Source organism: Lactuca virosa, chromosome 1, assembly GCF_052849685.1.
Source record: "Lactuca virosa cultivar CGN04683 chromosome 1, Lactuca_virosa_CGN04683_v6, whole genome shotgun sequence".
In the NCBI taxonomy this organism is placed as follows: domain Eukaryota; kingdom Viridiplantae; phylum Streptophyta; class Magnoliopsida; order Asterales; family Asteraceae; genus Lactuca; species Lactuca virosa.
This window is the reverse complement of record NC_136426.1, coordinates 258,937,720-258,961,858: the sequence shown is the minus strand read 5'-3', so window position 1 is coordinate 258,961,858 and position 24,139 is coordinate 258,937,720. Positions and strand designations below refer to the sequence as shown.

Below are 24,139 nucleotides of genomic sequence, written 5' to 3'. Positions count from 1 at the left end.
GGCAGAGAGTGTAAACCCTAATATTTTGAGGTGACGCTATTTAAGGAACATGATGGCCTCATTTTCAGCCACCATTTCCAGCCTCTAACTCCTCTCAAAACCCTAATCTCGTTTACATGGCTTGCGTGAGTGTGGTGGCTCATTTGAGTGTTTTTGGTGAAGCTATTGGTGAAGGAGTCTTGAAAGAGGATTGTTGGATTAGTGTCTAAGTCCATAACTATTTTGGTATGTACTTGACCCGATTATGAGCATGGTCCTTTTGGGTTGCCTTCACCATAGCAATATGTAGGATGAATTAAGGAGAGAAAGGTTTAATTATGATTTATTAATATATTATGAGAATAATATATTAAAGGAGAAATCATATTGTTTAATTAATATTAGTCAAGAATTAATAAAGAATTAATTCTGTGGCTAAAAGAGCTTAATTAAACTTAGGGGACTGGAACTGTAATTATAGGATAATTGCAATTGGGCTATGAATCACCTTGGAGTAATAGGTTGGACGAATTCTATGGGAAGCCCATTAGAAATCGTCCAAGGCATGTTCCAGAAGGGGTCCATGGGCTGCTTAGGGCTTAAGCAGTCAAATTAGGGTTTCCTTGTTGGATAACCCTAATAGCCTAAGTATATAAGGAACCCTTGGGCACCAAAAACGTGGCTAACACTTGGATTAGGGTTTCCAGCCGTTTTTGGTGCCTCCTCTCTCTTCTCTCCTTCATCCAATTGCTTAGTGGTGTTTGTGACTCCATTAGAGGTGCAACACTTGAGGCACTAAGCTTTCTGAAGCCAAGGATTGATTGTTATTGCTATATAACAATCAAAGGTAAGATCTAAACCCTAATTTCAGTTATAGTTTATTAGATCTAGGGTTTATAGCTTTGGATATTCAATTGCATGTTCATTAGACAAACTAGATCCAAAAGCTATTAGGGTTTGCATGTACACCATAGAAATGATGTATTGCTCGAAACCCATCAGTGGTATCAGAGCCTAGGGCTGTTTGTTTGATGTATTTGATGCTATAGTTGATTATTCATGCTTAAAATGGAAAATGTTTGGTTTCTGGGGGCTGGATTCGCCGAGTCCATGGCTGAACTCGACGAGTCAGAGAGTCAAATGGAGCTATTTTCGGGATTTTGACCTATTTTGGCTGTGGATAGTTACCTAAAACGTTTTTTATTAATAAAATCCGTTTTTTATCAATATTTGGAGATTATCCTTGCCAAAATAGAAGATAATTGTCAAAATTTAGATAATCTTTTGTTTTATTAGATAAAGATTGATTATTTGTAATTTAGATTTGAATTATCTTGTGAAAAAGTTTCAATTTTCCCCTTTAGGTTTTATAGTTTAAATTTGAACTTAAATGTTTTGTTTTTGAAATTTAAATAGTTAAACCCAAATGTTTTGAAAAGTTTCAAAACTTGCCCTCAAGTTTTGGAATTTAATTTTTTGATTAAAAGTTAATTTTGAAATATTTAAATTCTAATCCCAAATGTTTTGAAAAGTTTCAAAACTTGTCCTCAAGTTTTGGAATTTAAAAGTTGATTAAAACTTTAATTTTGAAATGTTAAATTCTAAAACCCTCGTATTTTTGAAAAGTTCAAATTACACCCTTATGGTTTTGTTAATTAATTAAAGTGTATAATTAAAAGAGAGTTAATAAATCCATAAAGTTTTGGTTTACATTTAATTAAATTAAAAGTATAATTAATTAAATTAGACCACCTAGTATTTTAAAAGTTTAAAATACACCCTATACTATGTATATATGACATTAAAAGTCTAATATTATATATGTATAAGTAAACAGTCAGTCTTACCGTTAGTAGGCCTCATTCACGAAGCGGGTCTATAAGGGGTGTTTAAGGAAATTGCCTATAAAATGGCGATTGAATGGGTATCCACTCTTACCCACCGCACTCTTGACTAGTGGAGGGTCGTTAGCCGAACGGGTAGGATAGGACGAAACCTTCCATTATAAGTATAATGAAGTACAAAGTAACTAAATGCTTTTACAAGTTCCCAAATCATAGTTACTTTAGGCAAAATGTGAAATTGTATGCTAATCCATGGAATTACACTTCGTACCCTTGTCAAACGTTAGTGGAGCGTGTGTGGTTAACCGGCACACTAATTTGGGGTTGACATTGGTAGTGAAGGGTGGCTCGATGTTTATCATAGATCAATGGAGCGTGTGTGGTTAACTGGCACATTGATTAGGTGATAGTATCATTGAGTGCATCACGTAGATTCGTATGGTTATTCACACCTTATTTGTGATCCTCGGCATCCCAGTCACAAATAGAAGGGCATAATCGAGATTAAACACGCCATTGAAAAGTTCAATGAATCTCAAAAGATCTAGGAGTTTCAATTCATTTAAAACTTAAATTCCTTTTTCGTTTTTCATGGTGGAAATTGGTAAATCGTCATTTACCCACCTTCAAATATTCTGCAACTAGATTACGGCATCCATCTTCTAGGTTGTAGAGTATTGTGTTGGATCCTAGCCTTGATGTTTCGTTTGGGTGTTACATCAAGGATTCTAATCAACTTGACTTGAATTTATCCCGTTTTGTAGATGTCTGAATCTAACAATGGTCTTCCCAAATCCATTGGAACAAGCTTTCCAAATGAAGATGGCGTTCCAAGATACGATCAAGGAAATGAGAGTCATGCTTCACTTCCTCCACCTCCTCCAATTATTCTCCCTAACCCACAAGTTCAAAGTCTTGAAAAGTTTAAGCTCACTCAAGCCCTATTGGCAAGTAAACACGAAGATGGGAAACCTGTGTGTGCACACGTCTTGGAGATAAAATCACACATTGACAGGTCAAGGATGTTGGGTGTCGAGATTTCAGGTGAGTTGGCTGTTGACTGGGTTCTTCATTCACTTCCTGAATCATATAGTGAGTTCGTAAGAAAGTACCATATGATGGAATACGACGTGACCCTCATTGATCTCACCTATTTGCTTATAGATGTTGAATCAGCAATGATTTGGCGTGCTGGTCAAGCAAATTTGTCTGGTGAATCAAACTCCCAAACTTCAATGGACACTGGCAACATTGGAAGTCCAGAAAGGACTAAGCATGAGATTGCCCCATGTGATGTGCCAAAGGAGTCCATTTGCTTTTATTGCCTAGAGAAGGGGCATTGGAGACGAAGCTGCCCAAACTACCTGAGAGATCTAAGAGATGGGAGAGTCAAGGAATATGGCTCTACTTCAGGTAAAATCCATTATCTAACGCTGTAAGTTCCTATTCTTTGATTCTTGATACATGATGTGATAAGATTACATTTTGATGTTTTGCAGGATCGAAAAAAAGAGAGGAAGCTTAAGGAAGAAGCGTGCTGAATCTGATCATGAAGAAATGGATTTCAATCGCATGGATTCAAAGATCAGATTTTTGAGCTGCTAATCTAGAGTTAGGATAGAATGATAAGAAATATGAAATAGCGTAGTTTTTCAGTTGAATTGCATTGTAAGGACAAATTTTTCCGCAATAAAATAAATTTTGATTTTGTCTTATTTATTTATCCTTGCAATGGTGTGTATTAAAAATTGATGTTTAATTGTTTCTATTATTAGAAATAATGGATTTGATTCTTAATTATGTTATTTGTGAAAATGTCGAGAATTTGCCAAATAAGGGAAGATTCTCATCGCCCAAGTTTCAATTGGACAGAAACTTGGAATCATACAACTAGGTTGCGTGATGAATGAGAAACTTCATATTTGGAAATTAGACTATTTTGACAAAGTGTCAAGAGAAGGACTGGGAGATCAAGTACACTAGGTTGTGCTTTGATCAAGTCCACCACAAGAGTGATAAAGATATTCGTCATGATTTACTCAAGTTTGGTAAATATGGTTATACTTATAAGATTAAGTATAATTCTGAGTTGATTGAAAGAGTTTCAATCAATAGCAGAACGAATAAGAAGAATCAAGTAGGCAGAAAGATAAAAGTTTCTCTATTCTAAGAAGAAGGGAGAGTACCTTTTATTGCGTTTTATGATAGGTCTTAATGATTAAGAACTATTTGGTCCTCTAAGTGAGTCTTAGTGCATTTGCATGTCTAAGAAGAGGAATCGAGAATTATGGAAATAGTTAAATCAATAAGTCAATCATACTTCGTTCCAATATCAAGTCTTAAGAGTCATACTCCAAGATTCTGACATGAGTGACACGTCTTTAGTAGGTTTATAACACTCAACAAATGTGGAATTGGAAAAAGTCTTCTTATTCCTATACATTTGAGATTGGTAAGTTGTGATGTCTTGGATAAGACAAAGACCAACTAGAACCAATTATGTGAAGTGATAGTCTTGATAAAAACTACACTAACTCTTGAATATTTGTTTTGTCAAGGAATGTTTCTTGACAAGAGAATCTTATATGTCAAGGAGTCAGTGGGAGTCTTAATGGTCTTGAAAGGTTTCAAGAACAAATCAAGAATAAAGCTAATTGATCATCACTAGCACACGACTTGAGGTATATAACCTATCGTGTTGACGTTATCTTGTTTCTGTACCATTCCAGTAGAGTTAATTGTGCATGTGAGTTCTATGAGTTCTCATTTGAATGCACAAAGACAAAGCACCTTGATCAATGGAAAGTACATTGATATGTAGGGGTGAGTTGCTTGGAAGACATGGTGGGAACTCGTGTTACCATGAGGCAAGAAATCAAGATTGAACAAGTTCAGTCCATATGGTTTTGGATTTGTTGCAAACCTTCGTTTTGACAAATTCACATGGATAGGAACACATACATCATAAAATCTAAGTGTCATAAGGTTTCCCTCCTTCATGAAAATGATTGTGAGGAAATGCTTTCACTAAGAGAGATTTTAAGAAGATAGCAATTGTGAAAAATTGTATTCTCAAATTCGATTATGATTACGGCATCCCTTTTCATAGCTCGAATTGTGAGATTTGGCAATTGGTCTGAACATTTGGGACTTAGTAACATAAATTCTGAATTGTTTAGACACACATGTGAGCTATCTAAGGCAAAGGTGTATGAGCTTAAAAAAAACTTAGATAAAGGCTTATCAAAGCATTAGGTATTAGAAATATGAACTTAAGGAATTCAATAAGCATTGTTTTCTGGAAGTTCAATTGTTTTCTGAATACATGTCAAAGCTAGTGGGAGCATAAGTGTTATGCTGGTAAGAAAATAATCATCATGTTAGGGGGAGCATGATTATTATGGTAAGTATTGCAAGTTAGCAATATTAATTATAGAAAACAAAGATTCACTTTGCAAAGTTGCAAAGGTTGAAAAGTTGTTTTGCTATAATTAAGGGAGAGAATATTATACTTCGTCTCAAAATCTAAAAGCTTAGATCGAGAAATGTTAATAAAATTTAGTCAAGGATACATAGTGCATTCTCAAAATTCGATTATGATTACGGCATCCCTCTTCATAGTTCGAATTGTGGGAACATGGCACATAAAATATTATGGCAGAAGGATGATAAAGTATCACGTCTTTATGTGAGACATTATGCATCGTGTCCAATACGCTTCGAGTATAGGATCGATTTCATATGCTATAATATTTGACCGTTCTAAAATTTTCCAAATGCCTAGGGCATTAAGAGGGGAAAAGGGACTACAATCGGTTTTGACTAAAATAATTAAACAACTATCAAAGGACGATCTGAGGTTCACTGAGGATTTGTCGTTTGTGAGTAGTTGGAAGTATAGTACGGGATGGACTATATTGACATTATTATGAATAGATAAGATTCTATTAAGAATGAGTTGTCATATGGAAAATATGGAAATGTTTCCATTAATGGGAGTTGGATATTAAGAAATATGTCTAGATTAGAAACTTTTATGCGAGAAGGATGTTCAAAGGAATGTACTTTGAATGTGAGACTTCACGTCTATGGAATTGTCTTGTAACAATTTCCGATAGAATACCTTGTAATTTCATTAGCCGGGTCTTGGTAACTTTTGTGCTATGACATTACGAAAGAATCATTGCATAAAATGTTAGAATCTGACATATTCTAAAAGTGGCAAGAATTTGGTATTCTTATACTAATAATAAGGATTGGGGATTGTGAAATGAGTTTCATTGGAAAAGTTTTTCAATTGATCTATTTCACAAAGTATGGACCATAGGAAACCAAAGTGTGCATGCTTGGAGCATGGGACAATTGTGGTTATAATTCGAGTAATAAGTTGATTTTCTGAAACAGTAAGCAATGAATAATGAGTAATCAATATGGTGTTTAAATAAAAGTGTTTTTATTTACGCTCAAAAGTTTTGGGGCCATATAGGATTAATATTATTATTTCGTTTCACTTTGCATGTTTTGACTTCCAGAATAACTGGGTTATTCAAACCTCCACAGTCGGTCATACGTTGGAAGTAGGTATGAAGGAAGACTGTCATGAATTTGTCTGTAGATTGTCTAAAGTGTTTAGACATAGCACAAGTTTGCTGTAGAGTTCATGAGTGCTTTGATAAGATTAAAGTATTGGATTAAACCCACGCTCACTTGAATCACTTCATGGTTTTATCACGGGTGATTAGTGAGACGATAACATTGTATATTATTGAAACCGAGACGTGTGAGTTGTTGTTTGTTGGTCGGTTGCGCATTGATAATAAGAAAACGCACCAGTAACTTGGTGTTATAAAACTTATTGTTGTGTGTGATTCGATCAGTAAATGCAAGCGAGCATTTGAGTCGAAGTTTATCCATTCCTTTTACCCAAAGTGGGATAAAAGCGATATATGTGGGCCCCTCGATGATTTAGTGATGACACCCTAAGCGCTTGGCCAAGACGGGACTAAGTTGATGTGTTCAATTGTAGTCTGTTGTCAGTCGTCATAAATCAGATGTCGGGAAATAATACATAGACAGAGAGAATGATTTAAATCCATGTCTCATGTCTATACGATATCTTGTAGAATGGAGGAATATATGTCTATACGATATCTTGGATTAGTGTCTAAGTCCATAACTATTTTGGTATGTACTTGACCCGATTATGAGCATGGTCCTTTTGGGTTGCCTTCACCATAGCAATATGTAGGATGAATTAAGGAGAGAAAGGTTTAATTATGATTTATTAATATATTATGAGAATAATATATTAAAGGAGAAATCATATTGTTTAATTAATATTAGTCAAGAATTAATAAAGAATTAATTCTGTGGCTAAAAGAGATTAATTGAACTTAGGGGACTGGAACTAAAATTATAGGATAATTGCAATTGGGCTATGGATCACCTTGGAGTAATAGGTTGGACGAATTCTATGGGAAGCCCATTAGAAATCGTCCAAGGCATGATCCAGAAGGGGTCCATGGGCTGCTTAGGGCTTAAGCAGTTAAATTAGGGTTTCCTTGTTGGATAACCCTAATAGCCTAAGTATATAAGGAACCCTTGGGCACCAAAAACGTGGCTAACACTTGGATTAGGGTTTCCAGCCGTTTTTGGTGTCTCCTCTCTCTTCTCTCCTTCATCCAATTGCTTAGTGGGGTTTGTGACTCCATTAGAGGTGCAATACTTGAGGCACTAAGCTTTCTGAAGCCAAGGATTGATTGTTATTGCTATATAACAATCAAAGGTAAGATCTAAACCCTAATTTCAGTTATAGTTTATTAGATCTAGGGTTTATAGCTTTGGATATTCAATTGCATGTTCATTAGACAAACTAGATCCAAAAGCTATTAGGGTTTGCATGTACACCATAGGAATGATGTATTGCTCGAAACCCATCAAGGATAACTTGTGCTTTTAGCTTGTGGATCTGAGTTCTACCCTTGTTGGTGCATCTTCCAGAGGTATCAAGTTCGAAACTTGCTCATTGTTGTGCTAGCTCTTGTTTTGGGTCTATATTTAGAGTTTTATGCCCATTTTTAGGGTTTTATGGGATTTACTTTCTTTACTTCATGAGGTGAGTCTTCTCACTATACTTATCTGAGTGGTAATACTGTGTGGCCGGAGGGTCTTGCCTGAGTTATTGACCGGAGGGTCTTATGTGCTTATACTGAGTTATGTGATATATTATGCATTCTGTCTTTGTGATTTATGTTGTATATTATTTTGTGTCTTATTAAGTTAGGACCAGAGGGTTCAAACCGAGCTGTGAGACCGGAGGGTGCTCACTAAGATTCAGGACTGGAGGGTCCAACCCGAGCTGTGAGACCGGAGGGTCCTCACTGAGACACATGACCGGAGGGTCCTTATCGAGATATAGCCATGAGAGGCTAATTATTTGTGTGTGGTATTTTGTGGAACTCACTAAGCTTCGTGCTTACCGTGTTCAGTTAAATGTGTTTCAGGTACTTCGGTAGATTTCGGGAAAGCGAAGGCACGATTGTACACATCCGATGGCTTATGAAGATTTGAGGATTTTGGGATACTTTGATGTTGTTTGATAATAATTTACAATTTATGTGATGACTTGAGTAGTATTTTGAGAATTAAAAATGAAAAATTTGTCTTGAGTTTTGAGGCGTTACAATTTGGTATCAGAGCCTTGGTTTGAGGGATTCGGGTACACCCTCGGGTATGTCTAGACTCAAACTGAGGATTTAATAACTTTTCAAAAGAGAATGATTTTTCCTCACACGATTTTTCAAAAAGATTAAAGAGTTTTGAAAGCATATCTGAAGCAGTGTGTATAATCAGCCAGAGCCCGAGCGGTGATTTCCCAAAATACCCTTACTTGATTATGTGTTGTTATTATGAGATGATAGAATTGCATTCTAATTTAGGGCTAGATATCTGCTCAAAATTTCATGCTAGTGTGCCTGTTTAGGAGAGATGCCTTTATACATGTTATGTGAGTCGGTAGTTAGAGATCTCCGAGGAGTTGAGAGGTAGGACTGCCTAAGTTCAGTAATGCCTTTTGTGTTGTGGATAGAGCATTTGGAGTTGTATGCTAGAGTGGTTTTATGTGCTGGGGGAGGTTACTCGATGCCCGAATGCTGCTTGCTTTATGCTTTGTGCTTTGTTGAACTCTCGAGTGATGTGAGTTAGCTTGAACAGCTAATTGACATTGCGAGGAGTCCTTCAGCAGCTGATGGCAGAGAGGTGTAAGAACCTAGGAGAGCCTAGAGAGTAATTTCAGTCCGATGAGAGCACTGTTTAGAGTTGAGTATTCGCTGGAGAGCGAGCATGAGGAAAGGAATTGGTCGATCGAGAAGGTTGGGCAGCTACTTAGGAACTATGGGACGATCCTTATGGAAAGTATTGGTAGATGTCGAAGGTAGTATGGGCCCATACTACTGAAAGTAGAGGACCCATACTCGAAACAAGGAGAATTCCAGAGGTTCTAAGTAGCAGGATGAGGGTAAATAACATGGTTCGGGCACCATGATTTGTAGCAGAAAGTGTTTCTGCCTTTACCAGTTATCCGGTTATGGTTGTTCAGACTGGGAGTGGATATGGAAAACTGTGGGGCCATAGGGCCATGTCGGTTGAGCCTAAATGGAGAATGCCCTGGGTAGAAAATTTGAGTTTAGATCTCGAGGGATTTGACTGGTGAGGTGCCAGTTGGAGTCGCAGGACTCAAGAGAAAGTGTAGATGATGTGTTATGGAGGATTGCAGTCTGATTTGAGTGATCGGCCGATGGATTGTGATGGCAATTTCTATGATGAGGATTATATTATTCCTGCTTTCCGTTTTGGAAGAAAGGGTGAGTGAGCTTCTGATTTCAGAGAATAGAGGAAGACCCCGTGGGGTATCAGATAGTTGCGGTATTAGCATCAAAGGGATTTTGTGGTATGAGTGCCTTGAGTTATTTCTTATGTCGGGAGGGAGTTATTAGTGGGGATTGTGACAGACGAGAACAAGGATGCGCCTCAAACGGGCATGGTAAGGTGTGTTCTAGCAACAGTTCCAGGTAACCAGAGGGAGTATCTCGGGATGACGACTCTTGAGGTCTCATGTTTCTATGTCGATTCTTGCGATGTGGTGTTGATTGAGGATTCAGAGAATGAAGTGTGCGAGAGTTCGTTAATTCCAGAGAAATTTTCGAGGTTTCCATCTGAGATTCGGAATACTTGGAGTTGCTTGGTCTTTATCTGGAGGGTCATCGAGTGTTGCGTGGTATGTTCTAAGAGTCGGGTATGGTATATCTAGTGAGCTAGTCTGTAGTGTGGTCTGTTTGGTATGCCAATTGGCGATGGTTCGAACCCTAAGTAGGGGAGAACTGGGTATTCTGTTGGGAGGATCATCAATCTGCTTGAGTTGCGGTTCGGAAGATTGGAATATGGGGATCTGCGGTCCGAGTATATAAGACTTGGGTTTTGTGGTAGTCAAGAAAAGGTACAGTGTGAGATGATGCATGTTGTATGTGCTCAGGAGGGAATGAATGCCTTCACGGCAGGTAGCCATTAGTCAGGGATCTCGTTGTGGTCAGTGTTTCTTTCGGGTTTGCCAATGTTCGAGTTTCGAGGAGATTGGGTCGTTGAGGTCAAGTTTCGATGGTTGAGAGATTTTCTAGTTCGACGTATAGGTTGCTATCTATACTCCAGGAGGGGCAGCAGTTGATTTGTCAATCAATTTAAGAGTCGGTATGTGTAATTTCGCATGGGTTTTGATCAATAGAGAATGGGGTTTTGGTTTGTCGTCATGCATTCTCGGTCATTGACGATTCTTCCGTACTTCAAATTATGATTTGGAGTACTTCCAAGGTTTCAAGTTGTGTAAGTTGAAGAGCAGTGGTCGTGACAAGCTATCGTGAGGTTCTGTGATGGTGTATCGTGGTATCCGAGTATGATGCCCTATATTGTTGGATTATTACAAGAATCGGGTTGTTTGATATCAAGAGGAGCATCGATCAAATGTTATCAATTCCAGTTGTGGATCCATCACATGTTTGTCGCCGGACGGGGTTGTACAATGGTGTGCACCTATCCATGTTGGGTCGCGGAGTATGAGTTCAGTGGACTCAGTATTGGTAATGATTTGATAATGAGATTGTGGGATTGTCCAGTAACTAGCAGATGTGAGGTTGCAAGAGATTGGATGGATCCAAGTGGGAGTAATCACCTAGGACTGTCAGGAAGGACCATAGGGTGAGCCCATGGTGAACGAGGAAGTGTCGTAAGACTGCGGGGAACCGTAGCATTCACTAGTCAGTGAGAGAGTGTTGTAAGACTGCGGGGAGCCATAGCATTCACTAGTCAGTGAGAGAGTGTTGTAAGACTGCGGGGATTCATAGCATTCACTAGTCAGTGAGAGAGTTTTGTAAGACTGTATGGAGCCGTAGCATTCACTAGTCAGTGAGAGAGTGTTGTAAGACCACGGGGAGCCGTAGCATTCACTAGTCAGTGTGTGACGCGTATGGGCTCTTAGGCTTGGGTAGCCTTGCCATTTGAGTCTTTGAAAACCTGGTGGTCGGACCAGGGGCGAGACTGGGGTCTCAACGATGGTCGGGAACCGTTATATCTCGAGTTAGGGAGGAGTTGTCGCAAATCGGAAGGATAGGAGTGTAATGCACATGTAGACTCACGGATCTCGGGTCATGAGTTGAGTATTAGATTGGATACGAGTGGTTCTAATTTTATTACCGGGTCAGACTCTGGTGTTTGAGTTGGCTCTATCTGTGTGAAGGATAGGCAAGTTGGGAATTTCGGTTTTTCAGATGGATTCCATTTTGAGTGGTTATGGGTTCCATCTGATGTTTTAGACCTGGGTGGGTCGGTTCGTTTGGCTTGAGGAGGACCACAGCAAGCATGGAGTTAGTGAGTGGTAGACGACAGGGGTCGGAAGTGATGTGTGACTACAGATCGGTTGTAATATTCGCTTGGGGTAAAGCGAACTTAGTGATTACGTGTACAATGTGATGGGTTGAGATAGCTCTGTTGGATTGAACGGTTGCGGAGTCGTATTGCCAAATGTGCTAAGAGTAGCCTGTGGCGGGTCCACTTTTGGTTCAGGAGTCGATCTTGTATTCGGATTTGGTGTTAAGCAAATAGGGATAGTTGGGGCTTATGTTTGCGTATATCAGTGGATAGTTCCGGTCGGGCATGGTCATTCAGTTCGGGATCGGAGCTGAATCGTCCTGGGTTGATGGTAGAAAGGTTATGTCCGACGGGGGGTCAGACCTAGTGTAGATTTCAGTTTCCATGCGGATCGGCAAATCGTTCTTTAGTGTATGAGGGCAGAATATTGGGGTTCATTCTTCAGATGGGTTCTGATAGTGGTATCGGTGGATGGTCCTTGGTGCGAGGTGACCCCTCAATTCCTTTGGGTTTCTGTCAGGATTGACTTGTATGTCATGCATAAGTGTTAAGCAGCTGATATTGGTCAACGACTTGTTCCATCAGTCGCAACAAGATAATCAGGGTTGGAAGGGTTTTATCGGGTCTGTTATTCGATGAGCGATTGACACAGGGATATTCTGCATGGGCGGTCTGTCGGGGAGACAGACCATTATAGTTTCCAAGTCTAGGAGAGGCAGAGTTGGTTCTGCAACAGCGAAGGGTTCGTTCTTCTTTAGGTTGGAGGGTTCTGATTGGTTTCGGTTGCCTTGGGGAGATCGTTTATGTCCAAATATTCGGTTGCGCTTCTCGGGTTGTTTGATTAGATCTGAGTAATGATAAGGAGCGATTTCGAGGGTGAAATCAAATTTTAGTGGGGAAGAATTGTAACATCATGTGTCAGATCGTTTGTGATTTAGGTTTCATAGGCTGCAACCCGGGCATGAGAAAGTTTGAGGCTGTGATGAGTTGCTAGAAGCGTGGGGCTTCTCCCCACTTTTCCGTAGATATAAGGTTCGTTGGAAATGGACCTAGGACGAAGAAGTTATGATAGTTTGAAGTTTTGTCAAGTTTAGTCTTTATTGAGAAATGGGTGGCAATTGAGTACGCATGGCGTAAGTATGTGTACGCTTAGCGCACTCATGTGCTTAGCATGAACGAGGAAACCACCTAGTACGCTGGGCGTACCAGAGGGTACGTCGGGCGTACTAGGAAGAGAGTGTAAACCCGAATATTTTGAGGTGACACTACAAGAAAAATACCCTTTAAGGACGCGCGAACAATGACACTCGCTGATTTACGATGCGTATTTTTGTGTGTCCTTAAAAATAATGTCATCCTTCCAAATTTTGAAGGATAGAGGACACGCATTTGTGCATGCCCTAAAAATATTGTCCCACAAAAAAAAATTACAAACACAGAGGGCACCTAAATTAAAGGGTGTCGTCTACAAATGTCGCTTTATATTTTTTCATTTAAACGCGCGTTATTAAAGAGGGATCCTCTAAAATTAGAAATTTCTAAAATTTTGAAGTAATCTCCCTTATCTCTCATAAAATCGCACAGAGAGCCATTTTCTCCCTCCTCCTTCTCTCTAACCCTAGACACAACCACCGTCAATTCGCAACAATGTCTTCCTTCTTCCTTGCTCCAGATTTGTGATCTTCTTCGAAGCTATCTTATCCTCCCCCACCTGGTACTACCACACTCGAAATCGATGAAACCCTACCGGCCCTTCATCATCAACAATCAACGCCTCCATCAACCAGCTATGGCTTTTATGGGAGACCTCTACAAAATTAATCAAGTTTCATCCTCGCAGTGTCGGCGACTCCTTACGCTCACACACGCCTATGCCGACGACTGCGACTTCTTACACTCACGATGTTGGCGATTGGGGTTCTAAGTCCTGGATCCACCTCCTGTCAACCCTACTCCATCTACTATGACTACCAGGCCCGGCCCAGGGCATGGGCAGGTTGGGCAATGGCCGAGGGCATCATTCCTGAGGTGGCATAATGTAAGTCTGCTCTGGTCGGGTAGCTATATGTGATATTTTCAGCCCACTGTGCTCAAAGCTCTCAACTTCGTATCTGATTGGCTTGGGCAATGGCCGAGGGCATCATTCCTGAGGTGCATTCTCTCTCTCTCTCTCTCTCTCTCTCTCTCTCTCTCTGGAAAACCATAATCACCCTTCTGGTTTTCTGAACCAGGTTCATCCGCTCTTGCCTCCGCTCCTATCTTTGGTGATGTAAGTATCTGCACACATGATTACATCTAATGGCCGGAGTTGGCGAAATAACGGCGGCAGCTGAAGTGGGTTCTCATGGCGGAGGTTCAGGATGTTCAAAGTATTCGCCTTGGGAAAACCCGTGAGTTTGTCCTTTCTTTTGATATAACAAATCTTTATATAAATCAAGAAACTTGATTCTTGATTCTTGATTCTAGGTGACATTCAGTGCCACATCACTTGCACTAGAGGTTCAGGATGTTATCCCTTCCGGACTTGCCAGAGAGACTCCATATCTGACTCATTCGATTTTCAACACGTATGATACTTTTTTCAAAACTTAGTCACTTTTTTAACATGTAAAAGGCTTTTCCTGCTTCTTTATTTATTTATTTATTTATTTTAGTTATCATACGGAGCATGAGCTACTAAGATACATTAGTAAGCTGCAGTTAAAGGATCTGTCATTATGCCACAGTATGGTTCCTCTGGGATCTTGCACCATGAAGCTTAATGCAACTACAGAGATGATGCCTGTGACATGGCCAGCCTTTGTAGATATGCATCCTTTTGCTCCTACCCAACAGGCACAGGGGTATCAGGTAATCAAATCTTTCTAATTTTGACTTACAATTCCAAATTATATTTCTGTTGACTTTTTTTTTTAACCTGAGAGCAACATAAAAAAATATCTTGCGGGAAATGTTCAAGAATTTGGGGGACATGCTGTGTACCATAACCGGATTTGACTCTTTCTCTTTGCAACCAAATGCTGGAGCTGCTGGAGAGTATGCTAGGCTGATGGTTATCCGAGCTTATCATATGGTATGCTAAATTATACCCTTTTATATAATCATATATATATATATATATATATATATATATATATATATATATATATATATAAAGTCAAAGTCATTGACTTTGGTCAACTATAAGCGAGAGGAGATCATCATCGTAATGTATGCATCATCCCTGTGTCTGCACATGGAACAAATCCTGCAAGTGCTGCTATGTGTGGAATGAAAATCATTACCGTGGGAACTGACTCCAAAGGTAATATCAATATTTAAGAGGTACGCAAGGCTGCTGAAGCAAACAAGGAGTATCTATCTGTCCTATGGTAAGCAATTTTTTTTATCAAAACATAAAATAAAAATATATATAATAAACAAAAGATTAATAACTAAAGTAAATTCTCTTTTTTTAGGTTACCTATCCTTCTACTCATGGAGTTTATGAGGAGGGTATTGATGAGATTTGCAAGATTATTCATGACAATGGAGGTCAAGTTTACATGGATGGAGCTAACATGAATGCACAGGTACATAAACATTACACTTATTGTGTCGTTTTAATGGAGCTATCAAAATTGAAACATCATATAAAAATTATTTGGCTTTTATTTTTTACAGGTTGGATTAACAAGTCCAGGGTGGTTTGGGGCTGATGTTTTTCATCTAAACCTTCACAAGACATTTTGCATTCCACATGGTGGTGGTGGGCCCGGAATGGGCCCCATTGGTGTGAAGAAACACTTGGCACCCTACTTGCCTTCACACCCTGTGGTAAGACAAAACAATAATTTTTTTAGTTTGATGTTTATGTGTAATTAGAGTACTATGTTGTTGAGTTTATATAATTTAATTTGTAAATCTTGATTTAAAGGTTGCAACTGGAGGCATACCAGCCCCTGAGCAGAGTAAGCCACTTGTCACGATTTCAGCAGCACCTTGGGGTCCAGAGAATATGCAGCTTACCCTGCACCATGGCTTCGTGCTGCTAAGTTCTGGCCTATTACATGTTCGTCTCTCTCTCATGGATAAAATTTAATCTGAATAATTAAAAAGTTTTTTTTTTTTTTGAATCTTGAATTGTTGATTGATGTGGTTAAAGATTGATTAACTATGGTTGGGTTAATTATGTGTGACAGGCTGTGTGGACAATGTGTATGGTGATCAGAACCTGATCTGCACCCTTCAGCCACGACAGGAGTATGAAGAGAAAGCTGAAGCTATTGCTTAAGAAATAAGAAGATATACATGTGAATGATGTGGTGTGGTTTTAAGGTTCTTTTTCAGCTTTATACTTATATCTTGTTCTTGTATATACATGTTTCGTATTTGTAAGCCTTATATGGCATGGCTGCTGCTGGCTTTTATGGTGTTATTCATGTAAAATCAATGTGACCAGCTGCTCTTAATTATACCAATTCCTTGTCATGATGATGTATAGATTTCACTTGTTGTGAAAGATACCATCTTAACCTCTTTATCAAATTTAAACAATTTTACCTATTCATTGATTCAATCAAACACTCTTTGAAGTTTCAACACCACTTTATCACAAAAATTAGTACAATTTTAGCTATTGAATGATTGAATCAAACACTCTTTTAAAACTTTCAGTTCCTAACAACATTAATAAGTTTAATATTGACACTTGACAGAACAGTAACTGCATTTGAATGCACCAAAGGAATGATGCCTTCGGCCATTGCCCAAGCTATAGTATCCAAATGCAGTTCCTATGCATTTGAATATTGACACTTGACATATCATGTCTGGAGGAGCTACCTTTGGTGCTTGCATAGTAACTGCATTTGAATATTGACACTTGACAGAACAGTGAGGCTATAGTATCCATTGACATGCCTGCAGGGCTATCTGAAGTTCTTGTGATTTATGATAAATATGCTAGTCCAGTTCATATAGCTGCATATCTGCTTTCTCAGGTTGCTTTATCAAATAGTCGGTTATTCCTATTAATCACTAGTATTATTTATGTAAAATGATGGTGTGATGTTATTTTAATTAAGAAATCACCAAGCAATGGTAGAGGTTAGTTTTTCTTTTCTATTCTATTCTTTTCAGTTTATTTTTTATAATTTGTTTTTGCTTTTAACAACCTGAATCTTGTTGGTTTTCAACTCTCAGGCGGTTACTTTTTCTAATGATTATGAAGTATGGACTCTATGCAGCCTCTTCTGAATGCTATAGTCAATTTGATTTTCATTCTTATTGTTTAAGAAAAATGACTCTGCGTGCATATATTGAAATGTTAAGGTTTCAAGATCGACTTCATGCACATAATTACTTTAGGAACTAGGAAGGCAGCAGTTGGAGCTATAAGGTAATGCTGATGATTCGGTTACATTTGTAAAATCTCTCATTACCTTTTGAAATTTGATTTTCTTTTTGTATTGTTTGATGCAGATGTTATATTAAGGTGTATGATTCTCCTTCAAAGTCATCTACCGAAGAAGATGATGAGCTGGCAAAACTACATGCTTCTCAGAAAAAGAAATTGAGGCAAAAACAGAGGAAGGATGAAGCACGAGCTAAGAATGTATAAATTCTTTACATTTTATGGATACAAAAATTGTTTTTTTGTTTAATAATTATTTTTTTTTATGTTTTCTTAAGGAGGCAGAAGTGAAAAGTGAGGAAGCAGTGGGTGGTGTTTCTAAGTCTGGGAAACGAAATGTCAAGCCAGTTGATCCAGATCCACATGGAGAGAAGCTATTGCAGGTAACCCCCCCCCCCCCCCCCCCCCCAATAGATTGCCTGATGGAATTACTCTTGTAATCTTTTCTAAATGTAAATATTAGACTGAAGATCCATTAATGGAAGCTGGAAAGTATCTAAAGCTGCTTCAAAAACATTCATCTGATTCCTTGGAGACACATTTGCTTTCTTTTGAAGTAAATATGCGAAAACAAAAGATCTTGCTTGCATTACAGGTAATCTTATTTCAAATAAAAATATGGATGGAAATTAAAAAAAAAAGAACTAGTTTCTTTTATTTGATTTGGATAATAACTTAACTAACTTTTGTGTTTCATCAGGCCCTGAAGCAACTACAATGATTGGATGCTGGAAACCCGGACTCTCACCCGTGCTTGGTATCCCAACAAGCAAATTAATTAATCTGATAGTTGTATTTTTTATAATTTTTTTTATTTCTCAATAAAATATCATATTTTATTCTTTTTACAGATAAGATTCTTCCATAAAATGGCATCAAGGCCAGCTCCTGTCACTGATGGTGAAAAACTGATTTCCGGTGCCCTTGAAGCAGAGCGACCTACTTTCAGGTTATTAAATGGATTTTTTAATTACCTTTTAGAGCATTAAATCTTTTTATTTTTTTATGTATTGTGAAATAAATTCTGGGTTTTCTCTTTTGTAGTCAGTTGCATGACAAATCTCTGATGGAGGCAAATACTATTTTCCTCGAACAACATAAACGTTATTTCTTACTTTACCATTAATGTTATAAAGCAAAGTGTTGGAATACTTGAACCTGGAATTAAGAAGTTTATTTTATCATCAATGTCAGGAGATAACAGTCTTACTTTACCATTAATGTTATAAAGCAAACTAGTAAAAACTACAAGATAAGAAAGAAATGTTAAGAGAGTTGATTTAACATCAATAAAGTTGATTCCTAATAAGAAATACGATACAGTTCATGAGAAGTAAAATGGAAGTCTGGATCATTTGATTCAAAGTTCATTGTTGTGAGTTCATGTATAGAAGAATTAGTAAAAATACAAAAATGTGGGCGAAATAGTCATTTTACGTGGATTTAATGGATATCTTAGTTGCAATTTAACATAATGTATGAGTTGACAAGAACCAAATTAGAGTAAATATGTGTGCATTAAGTAAGTGCTACAATAGTAACATTGTAATAAAAAGCTCAGATTCAAAATTAAAAGTTTAACAATCAAGATTTCAAGAACATAATGATGGAAGTTCACTAGTCTACAATGAATAAATAGATAGGATGCCTAGAGATATGAAAAGATCAGGTGAAAAGAACAGACAAACCAGCTAAATTGAAATTTACCATTGTGCAAGAGTTGACAAGAACATAATCTGTGCATGAGGAATCTTTAGATTTACAATCAAAAGGTAAATAATCTAGATTTCAAGTATTCCAGCACTTTGATAATTATTACATTGCTATGTTTCACATTTAACCCTGTTTTCTAATATTGTTTTGGTTGAACATGTTATTCCTCAAATTTTAACAGATTCTTGAATTGTGACTCACCCCTGCAGCTTTCTGAATGCAGGCTTATTTTGGTGCTGCATTAAGTGGAGGTTTCTTGACTCTATCTTTAGCTGCTTTAATGATTCCTGATTTAATGACACTTATGTGCTGCATGGATAAAACAGTAAGTGATGTTTGGATATGAGTAAATCACCGTTTAACCCTTGTATATATACTCATACTATCATTTTCATGTCAGAGTATTTGGACGAAAACTGGCCTTTACAACACCATGATGTTGTTAATATTTGGTTGGGCGTGTTGCTTTTGTGTTTCCCTTTCCTATTATTTCCAATTACATGTACAGAAGCAGGGGTGAGTCATCAAAAATCTCAACACAACACCAGGTGAACACACACACACAAATTAACCAATCTATTTCTTTTCTATTTTAAAATTTCATTTATCTAACCACAATTTAATAATTTAATTAGTTGGTAATTAGGCAATTAAGTTGTTAATTTGTATCTATAGTACATACTTATGTGTGTTTTCAAGGTCTTTTAATTGTTTTTTTGGTCTAAATGAAGAAGATATAGAGAATTGGTACTGATGTGATGCTATTTAAAGATGATTAGGTCATTCAAATAGTTTTTTGACATATTTGCCCATGGTGCTGGTGGAAACTAGCTTATTGTGCAGATAGCCAAGGATTTTAAGGCTCATGTATGCAAATTCGGGGACTTCAATACTCCCACTTGCTTATAAGGTGGAAACTAGCTTGTTGTGTAGATAAAACTTATTTTGTTTCATCTAATGCTTCAAGCCCTTACTTGCCATCTATGCCCGGTGGACAACCGCCCGTGACACCAAGTTTAATGTTTTTACCTGGTACACCAGGTGGCAAGCCAATGACACGAAGGATCGGGTTATATAGTTAGGGATGTAGTATCATGTTATATAGTTAGGGAAAACCCCTTAATAACAATGTACAATTAGATCCCCTTAATATCAATGTATTACAATTTTTTCATAACTTGTTTGACATGATGTTATTGGATGAAATTGATTGTTTTGGTATATATTTGTTTACATATTTTTGTATTATGCGTAAATGAGTATCGTAAAGACACGTCGTAAATGCATATCGAAAATGGTTACTGAATTTTATGACACGCAAATGCGTGTCATCTTCATTTATGACAGGGGCTTCCTTGATACGCATTGCGTGTCATAAACACGCGCGTCGTAAGGTTACGACACGCAAATGCGTGTCGTCTTCCTTTATGACAGGGTCTTCCTTGATACGCATTGCGTGTCATAACTGCGCGTCGTAAATGCGTGTCATAAATGCGCGTCGTAAATAGACGTCGCGCAAAAGCGTGTCGTCTCTCGTTATGACAGGGCCTTCCTTGACACGCATTTGCGCGTCATCTGAGCGTTTTACGACACGCATTCCGCGTCGTAAAAGGCTGTTTTTCTAGTACTGTGACGCTATTTAAGGAACATGATGGCCTCATTTTCAGCCACCATTTCCAGCCTCTAACTCCTCTCAAAACCCTAATCTCGTTTCCATGGCTTGTGTGAGTGTGGTGGCTCATTTGAGTGTTTTTGGTGAAGCTATTGGTGAAGAAGGAGTCTTGAAAGAGGATAACTTGTGCTTTTAGCTTGTGGATCTGAGTTCTACCCTTGTTGGTGCATCTTCCAGAGGTATCAAGTTCGAAACTTGCTCATTGTTGTGCTAGTTCTTGTTTTGGGTCCATATTTAGAGTTTTATGCTCATTTTTAGGCTTTTATGGGATTTACTTGCTTTACTTCACGAGGTGAGTCTTCTCATTATACTTACCTGAGTGGTAATATTGTGTGACCGGAGGGTCTTGCCTGAGTTATTGATCGGAGGGTCTTATGTGCTTATACTGAGTTATGTGATATATTATGTATTATGTCTTTGTGATTTATGCTGTATATTATTATGTGCCTTATTAAGTTAGGACCAGAGGGTCCAAACCGAGCTGTGAGACCGGAGGGTCCTCACTGAGATGCAGGACTAGAAGGTCCAACCCGAGCTGTGAGACCGGAGGGTCCTCACTGAGACACATGACCGGAGGGTCCTTATCAAGATATAGCCATGAGAGGCTAAATATTTGTGTGTGGTATTTTGGGGAACTCACTAAGCTTCGTGGTTACCGTGTTAAGTTAAATGTGTTTCAGGTACTTCTGTAGATTCTGGGAAGGAGAAGGCACGATTGTACACATCCGATCGCTTATGAAGATTTGAGGATTTTGGGATACTCTGATGTTGTTTAATAATAATTTACAATTTATGTGATGACTTGAGTAGTATTTTGAGAATTAAAAATGAAAAATTTGTCTTGAGTTTTGAGGCGTTACAAACTCCCTCGACCGCGCATCGATCGACTCAATACCTGCTACTGATCCAAAACCAGAATCTGAACGCTATTCCTGAGTGCTCAACACCAAACCGAAACATCACGCAACAGGTTTGAATATTCACAAGAATCCTTATCCCACAGATTTCCTAGATTCTCCGAGACTCTCCTCGATTCGAGTATGGATCATGTGCTTCCAGTAGTATGGGCCCAATACTACCTTCCAAATCTATCCATACTTTCCTCAAGAATCCTCCCGAATCCTCTAAGTAACCTTCTGAAATCCAAACAACAACACTCGCTAACCAGGACAACAAATCCCATTGAAGCAAACCCTAGGCCTCCTAGGTTCCCGACCTCACCCTGCCATCAGCTGCCGAAGAACTCCTCATAATGTCAGTTATCTACCTCATGAACACAATCACATGCCACATGTGACTTGACATATTCACTCAATTGCTAACTCGTATCACTTACGAGTTCCACAAAGCACAAAGCAAGCAACATTCATGCAGAACATTCCAATCCATAGAATAATCACGAACATCAAATCCCACATACTATAACCCATACTAGGAGCTCCCACTCCCGCTACTAATTACCTTACGCATACAAATCATACCCAATTCAGCATCCCATGCTTCCTAGACTACATGCATCACATATCAGGCCATTCTATCACTGGCTAATCAGAACTAGCATGCAAGTCTACAAGCTCATTCAATAGGCATACAAGGCATCTCTCCTAGCATTCTACCATGCAAAATGGAGCAGATCCTTAGCTCTAACTAGCATGCGATTCACAGATTCACAAATAAAATCATATCAGATAACATGTATGGGTATTTTGGGAGAAACTTACTTTAGCTCGCCGATTGCACGCATCACACCCCTTTCTTTGATTAGAAATTTCCTTTTATTTAAATGTTTATTTTTATAAAAAATTTCACCAAACCCTCAGTTTGAGTTCAGGCACACTCGAGAGTATGCCCGAATCCCCCAAACCAAGGCTCTAATACCAACTTGTAACTATTGGGTTTTGTATACTACAACATCCTATGGTGCACATACAACCCTAAAAGCTTTGGATCTATGTTTTCTCTAATTATACATGCAATATTTTTTCCAAAGCTTTAAGCCTACAACTAGCATACAATTGATATAAACAATATAGAAATGAGTTATAGAATTACCTCTTTGTTGTAGCTTGTAGATTTGGCCTTTAAGAACTTAGTGCCCCAAGTGTGACACCTCAAATGGTTCACAACACACCTTAGACAAAGGATCTTACACCAAAATCGGCTCAATGATCTCCAAGAACACTAGTGTCCAATTTTGGATGCTAAGGGGCTTCTTATATAGTGTGGCAAGATTAGGGTTACATCCATGCAAACCCTAATGCCCATGACCTTTCATATTACTTAGGATCCATGGGTTAAACCTCCATTGACTATCCATGGACTACCATATTGGTTTAGCCCATCCTAAATAACCATTGGCCCATACTATAAGAATCATTGATTTACTTAATCAGTCCCCGTATATATTAATTAGTCTCTTTTGATCACTAAATTAATTCCAAATTAATTCTTGATCAATACTAATTAAATAATATGATTTCATATTAATATATTAGAACTTATAATATATTAATAAATCATAAATAACCTCTTCTCAAAAGTCCATCCTATCAAATTGTCCTGGTGATATGCAACCCAAATGGACCATGCTACTCTCGGGTCAAGTACATACCAATTATAGTTATGGGCTTAGACACCTAATCCAACAGTCTCCCACTTGGATAAGTCTAATAACTATTATTGCAAGTACGACTCCAAAATCCCGACTAGCAATCGTAGCTCTTAAAAGCCGCTGTCGAACTCTGACCTAGTCAATGACGCGTCCATTAGATAAGGTATCATATATTCCTCCATTCTACAAGATATCATATGGACTAAGACATATTTTATAATTATTCTCTCTGTCCATCTGTTGTTTCCCGATTTCTGATTTATGACGACCGACTACTTGAACAAATCAAATTAGTCCTGGCTTGGCCAAGCACTTAGGGTTGTCATCACTAAATCATCGAGGGGCCCACAGATATCGCTTTTATCCCTCTAAGGGTAAAAGGAATGGATAAACCTCCACTCAAATGATTGCTTGTACTTACTCATCAAATCACAAACAACGATATGTTTTATAACACCAAGTTACTAGTGTGTTTACATATGTCAATGTGCAACCGACTTGTAAATTACAACTCACATGTCTTGGCTTCAAGAATATAAGATACTATCGTCTCATGATCACTCGTGATAAAATCCATGAAGTGATACAAATGAGCATCGGTTGAATCCAATACTCAAATCTTATTACAGGAGTACTCATGAATACTGCATCAAACTTGTGTTATGTCTAACACCTTAGACAATCCTACAGACCCATTCATGACAGTCTTGCCTCAATACATACTTCCAAAGTATGATCGACTGTGGATAGTTTGAATAAACTAGTTATTCGGGAAGTCAAAACATGCAAAGTGAAACCCAAGAATAATCGAATGCAATATGGTCTTAGAACTTATGAATCTGAATAAAACGCCTTTTATTTAATCACCATATTGATTACACATTATTCATTGTATAATGTTTCGATTAATAAACTTAATACTTGAGTTAAAACAATAGTTATCCCATGCTCCAAGCATGCACACTATGTTGGCCTATGGTCCTATCTTTGTGAAACAGATCAATTGAACA

General features: G+C 38.1%; 2 protein-coding genes and 1 long non-coding RNA gene across 4 annotated transcripts; all 3 read left to right on the top strand.

Moving 5' to 3' along the window:
- Nucleotides 1–14,030: 14,030 nt before the first annotated feature.
- LOC145109220 (uncharacterized) lies at nucleotides 14,031–15,096 on the top strand. Its single transcript, XR_013708824.1, has 4 exons — nucleotides 14,031–14,128; nucleotides 14,205–14,305; nucleotides 14,393–14,811; nucleotides 14,926–15,096. It is a non-coding gene; the product is annotated as an uncharacterized LOC145109220 (long non-coding RNA).
- A 101-nt stretch (nucleotides 15,097–15,197) lies between these two features.
- Nucleotides 15,198–15,970, top strand: LOC145109210 (glycine dehydrogenase (decarboxylating) A, mitochondrial-like). Its single transcript, XM_079046334.1, has 4 exons — nucleotides 15,198–15,310; nucleotides 15,402–15,554; nucleotides 15,655–15,789; nucleotides 15,920–15,970. The coding sequence occupies exons 1-4, from the start codon at nucleotides 15,284–15,286 to the stop codon at nucleotides 15,953–15,955; spliced, it is 351 nt and encodes a 116-aa protein (XP_078902460.1). The 5' UTR covers nucleotides 15,198–15,283; the 3' UTR covers nucleotides 15,956–15,970.
- Nucleotides 15,971–16,719: 749 nt separating this feature from the next.
- Nucleotides 16,720–20,000, top strand: LOC145109197 (N-terminal acetyltransferase A complex auxiliary subunit NAA15-like). 2 transcript variants are annotated; one of them, XM_079046321.1, is made up of 10 exons: nucleotides 16,720–16,826; nucleotides 16,923–17,118; nucleotides 17,202–17,334; nucleotides 17,412–17,516; nucleotides 17,597–17,728; nucleotides 17,834–17,890; nucleotides 17,985–18,082; nucleotides 19,070–19,171; nucleotides 19,247–19,394; nucleotides 19,678–20,000. In XM_079046321.1, the coding sequence occupies exons 2-6, from the start codon at nucleotides 17,069–17,071 to the stop codon at nucleotides 17,852–17,854; spliced, it is 441 nt and encodes a 146-aa protein (XP_078902447.1). In that variant the 5' UTR covers nucleotides 16,720–16,826; nucleotides 16,923–17,068; the 3' UTR covers nucleotides 17,855–17,890; nucleotides 17,985–18,082; nucleotides 19,070–19,171; nucleotides 19,247–19,394; nucleotides 19,678–20,000. The 2 variants fall into 2 exon arrangements, with proteins under 2 accessions (XP_078902447.1, XP_078902438.1); XM_079046312.1 differs by lacking the exons at nucleotides 19,070–19,171; nucleotides 19,247–19,394; nucleotides 19,678–20,000 and adding an exon at nucleotides 18,178–18,237.
- Nucleotides 20,001–24,139: the final 4,139 nt, after the last annotated feature.

Coding starts and splice junctions, on each gene's coding strand:
- LOC145109210 (XM_079046334.1), top strand. CDS start 15,284: ATGGATGGAGCTAACATGAATGCACAG. Junction 15,311..15,401: donor GAGCTAACATGAATGCACAG/GTACATAAACAT, acceptor TATTTTTTACAG/GTTGGATTAACAAGTCCAGG. Junction 15,790..15,919: donor TAAGTTCTGGCCTATTACAT/GTTCGTCTCTCT, acceptor TATGTGTGACAG/GCTGTGTGGACAATGTGTAT.
- LOC145109197 (XM_079046321.1), top strand. CDS start 17,069: ATGCACATAATTACTTTAGGAACTAGGAAGGCAGCAGTTGGAGCTATA. Junction 17,517..17,596: donor ATGGAGAGAAGCTATTGCAG/GTAACCCCCCCC, acceptor TGTAAATATTAG/ACTGAAGATCCATTAATGGA. Junction 17,729..17,833: donor AGATCTTGCTTGCATTACAG/GTAATCTTATTT, acceptor GTGTTTCATCAG/GCCCTGAAGCAACTACAATG.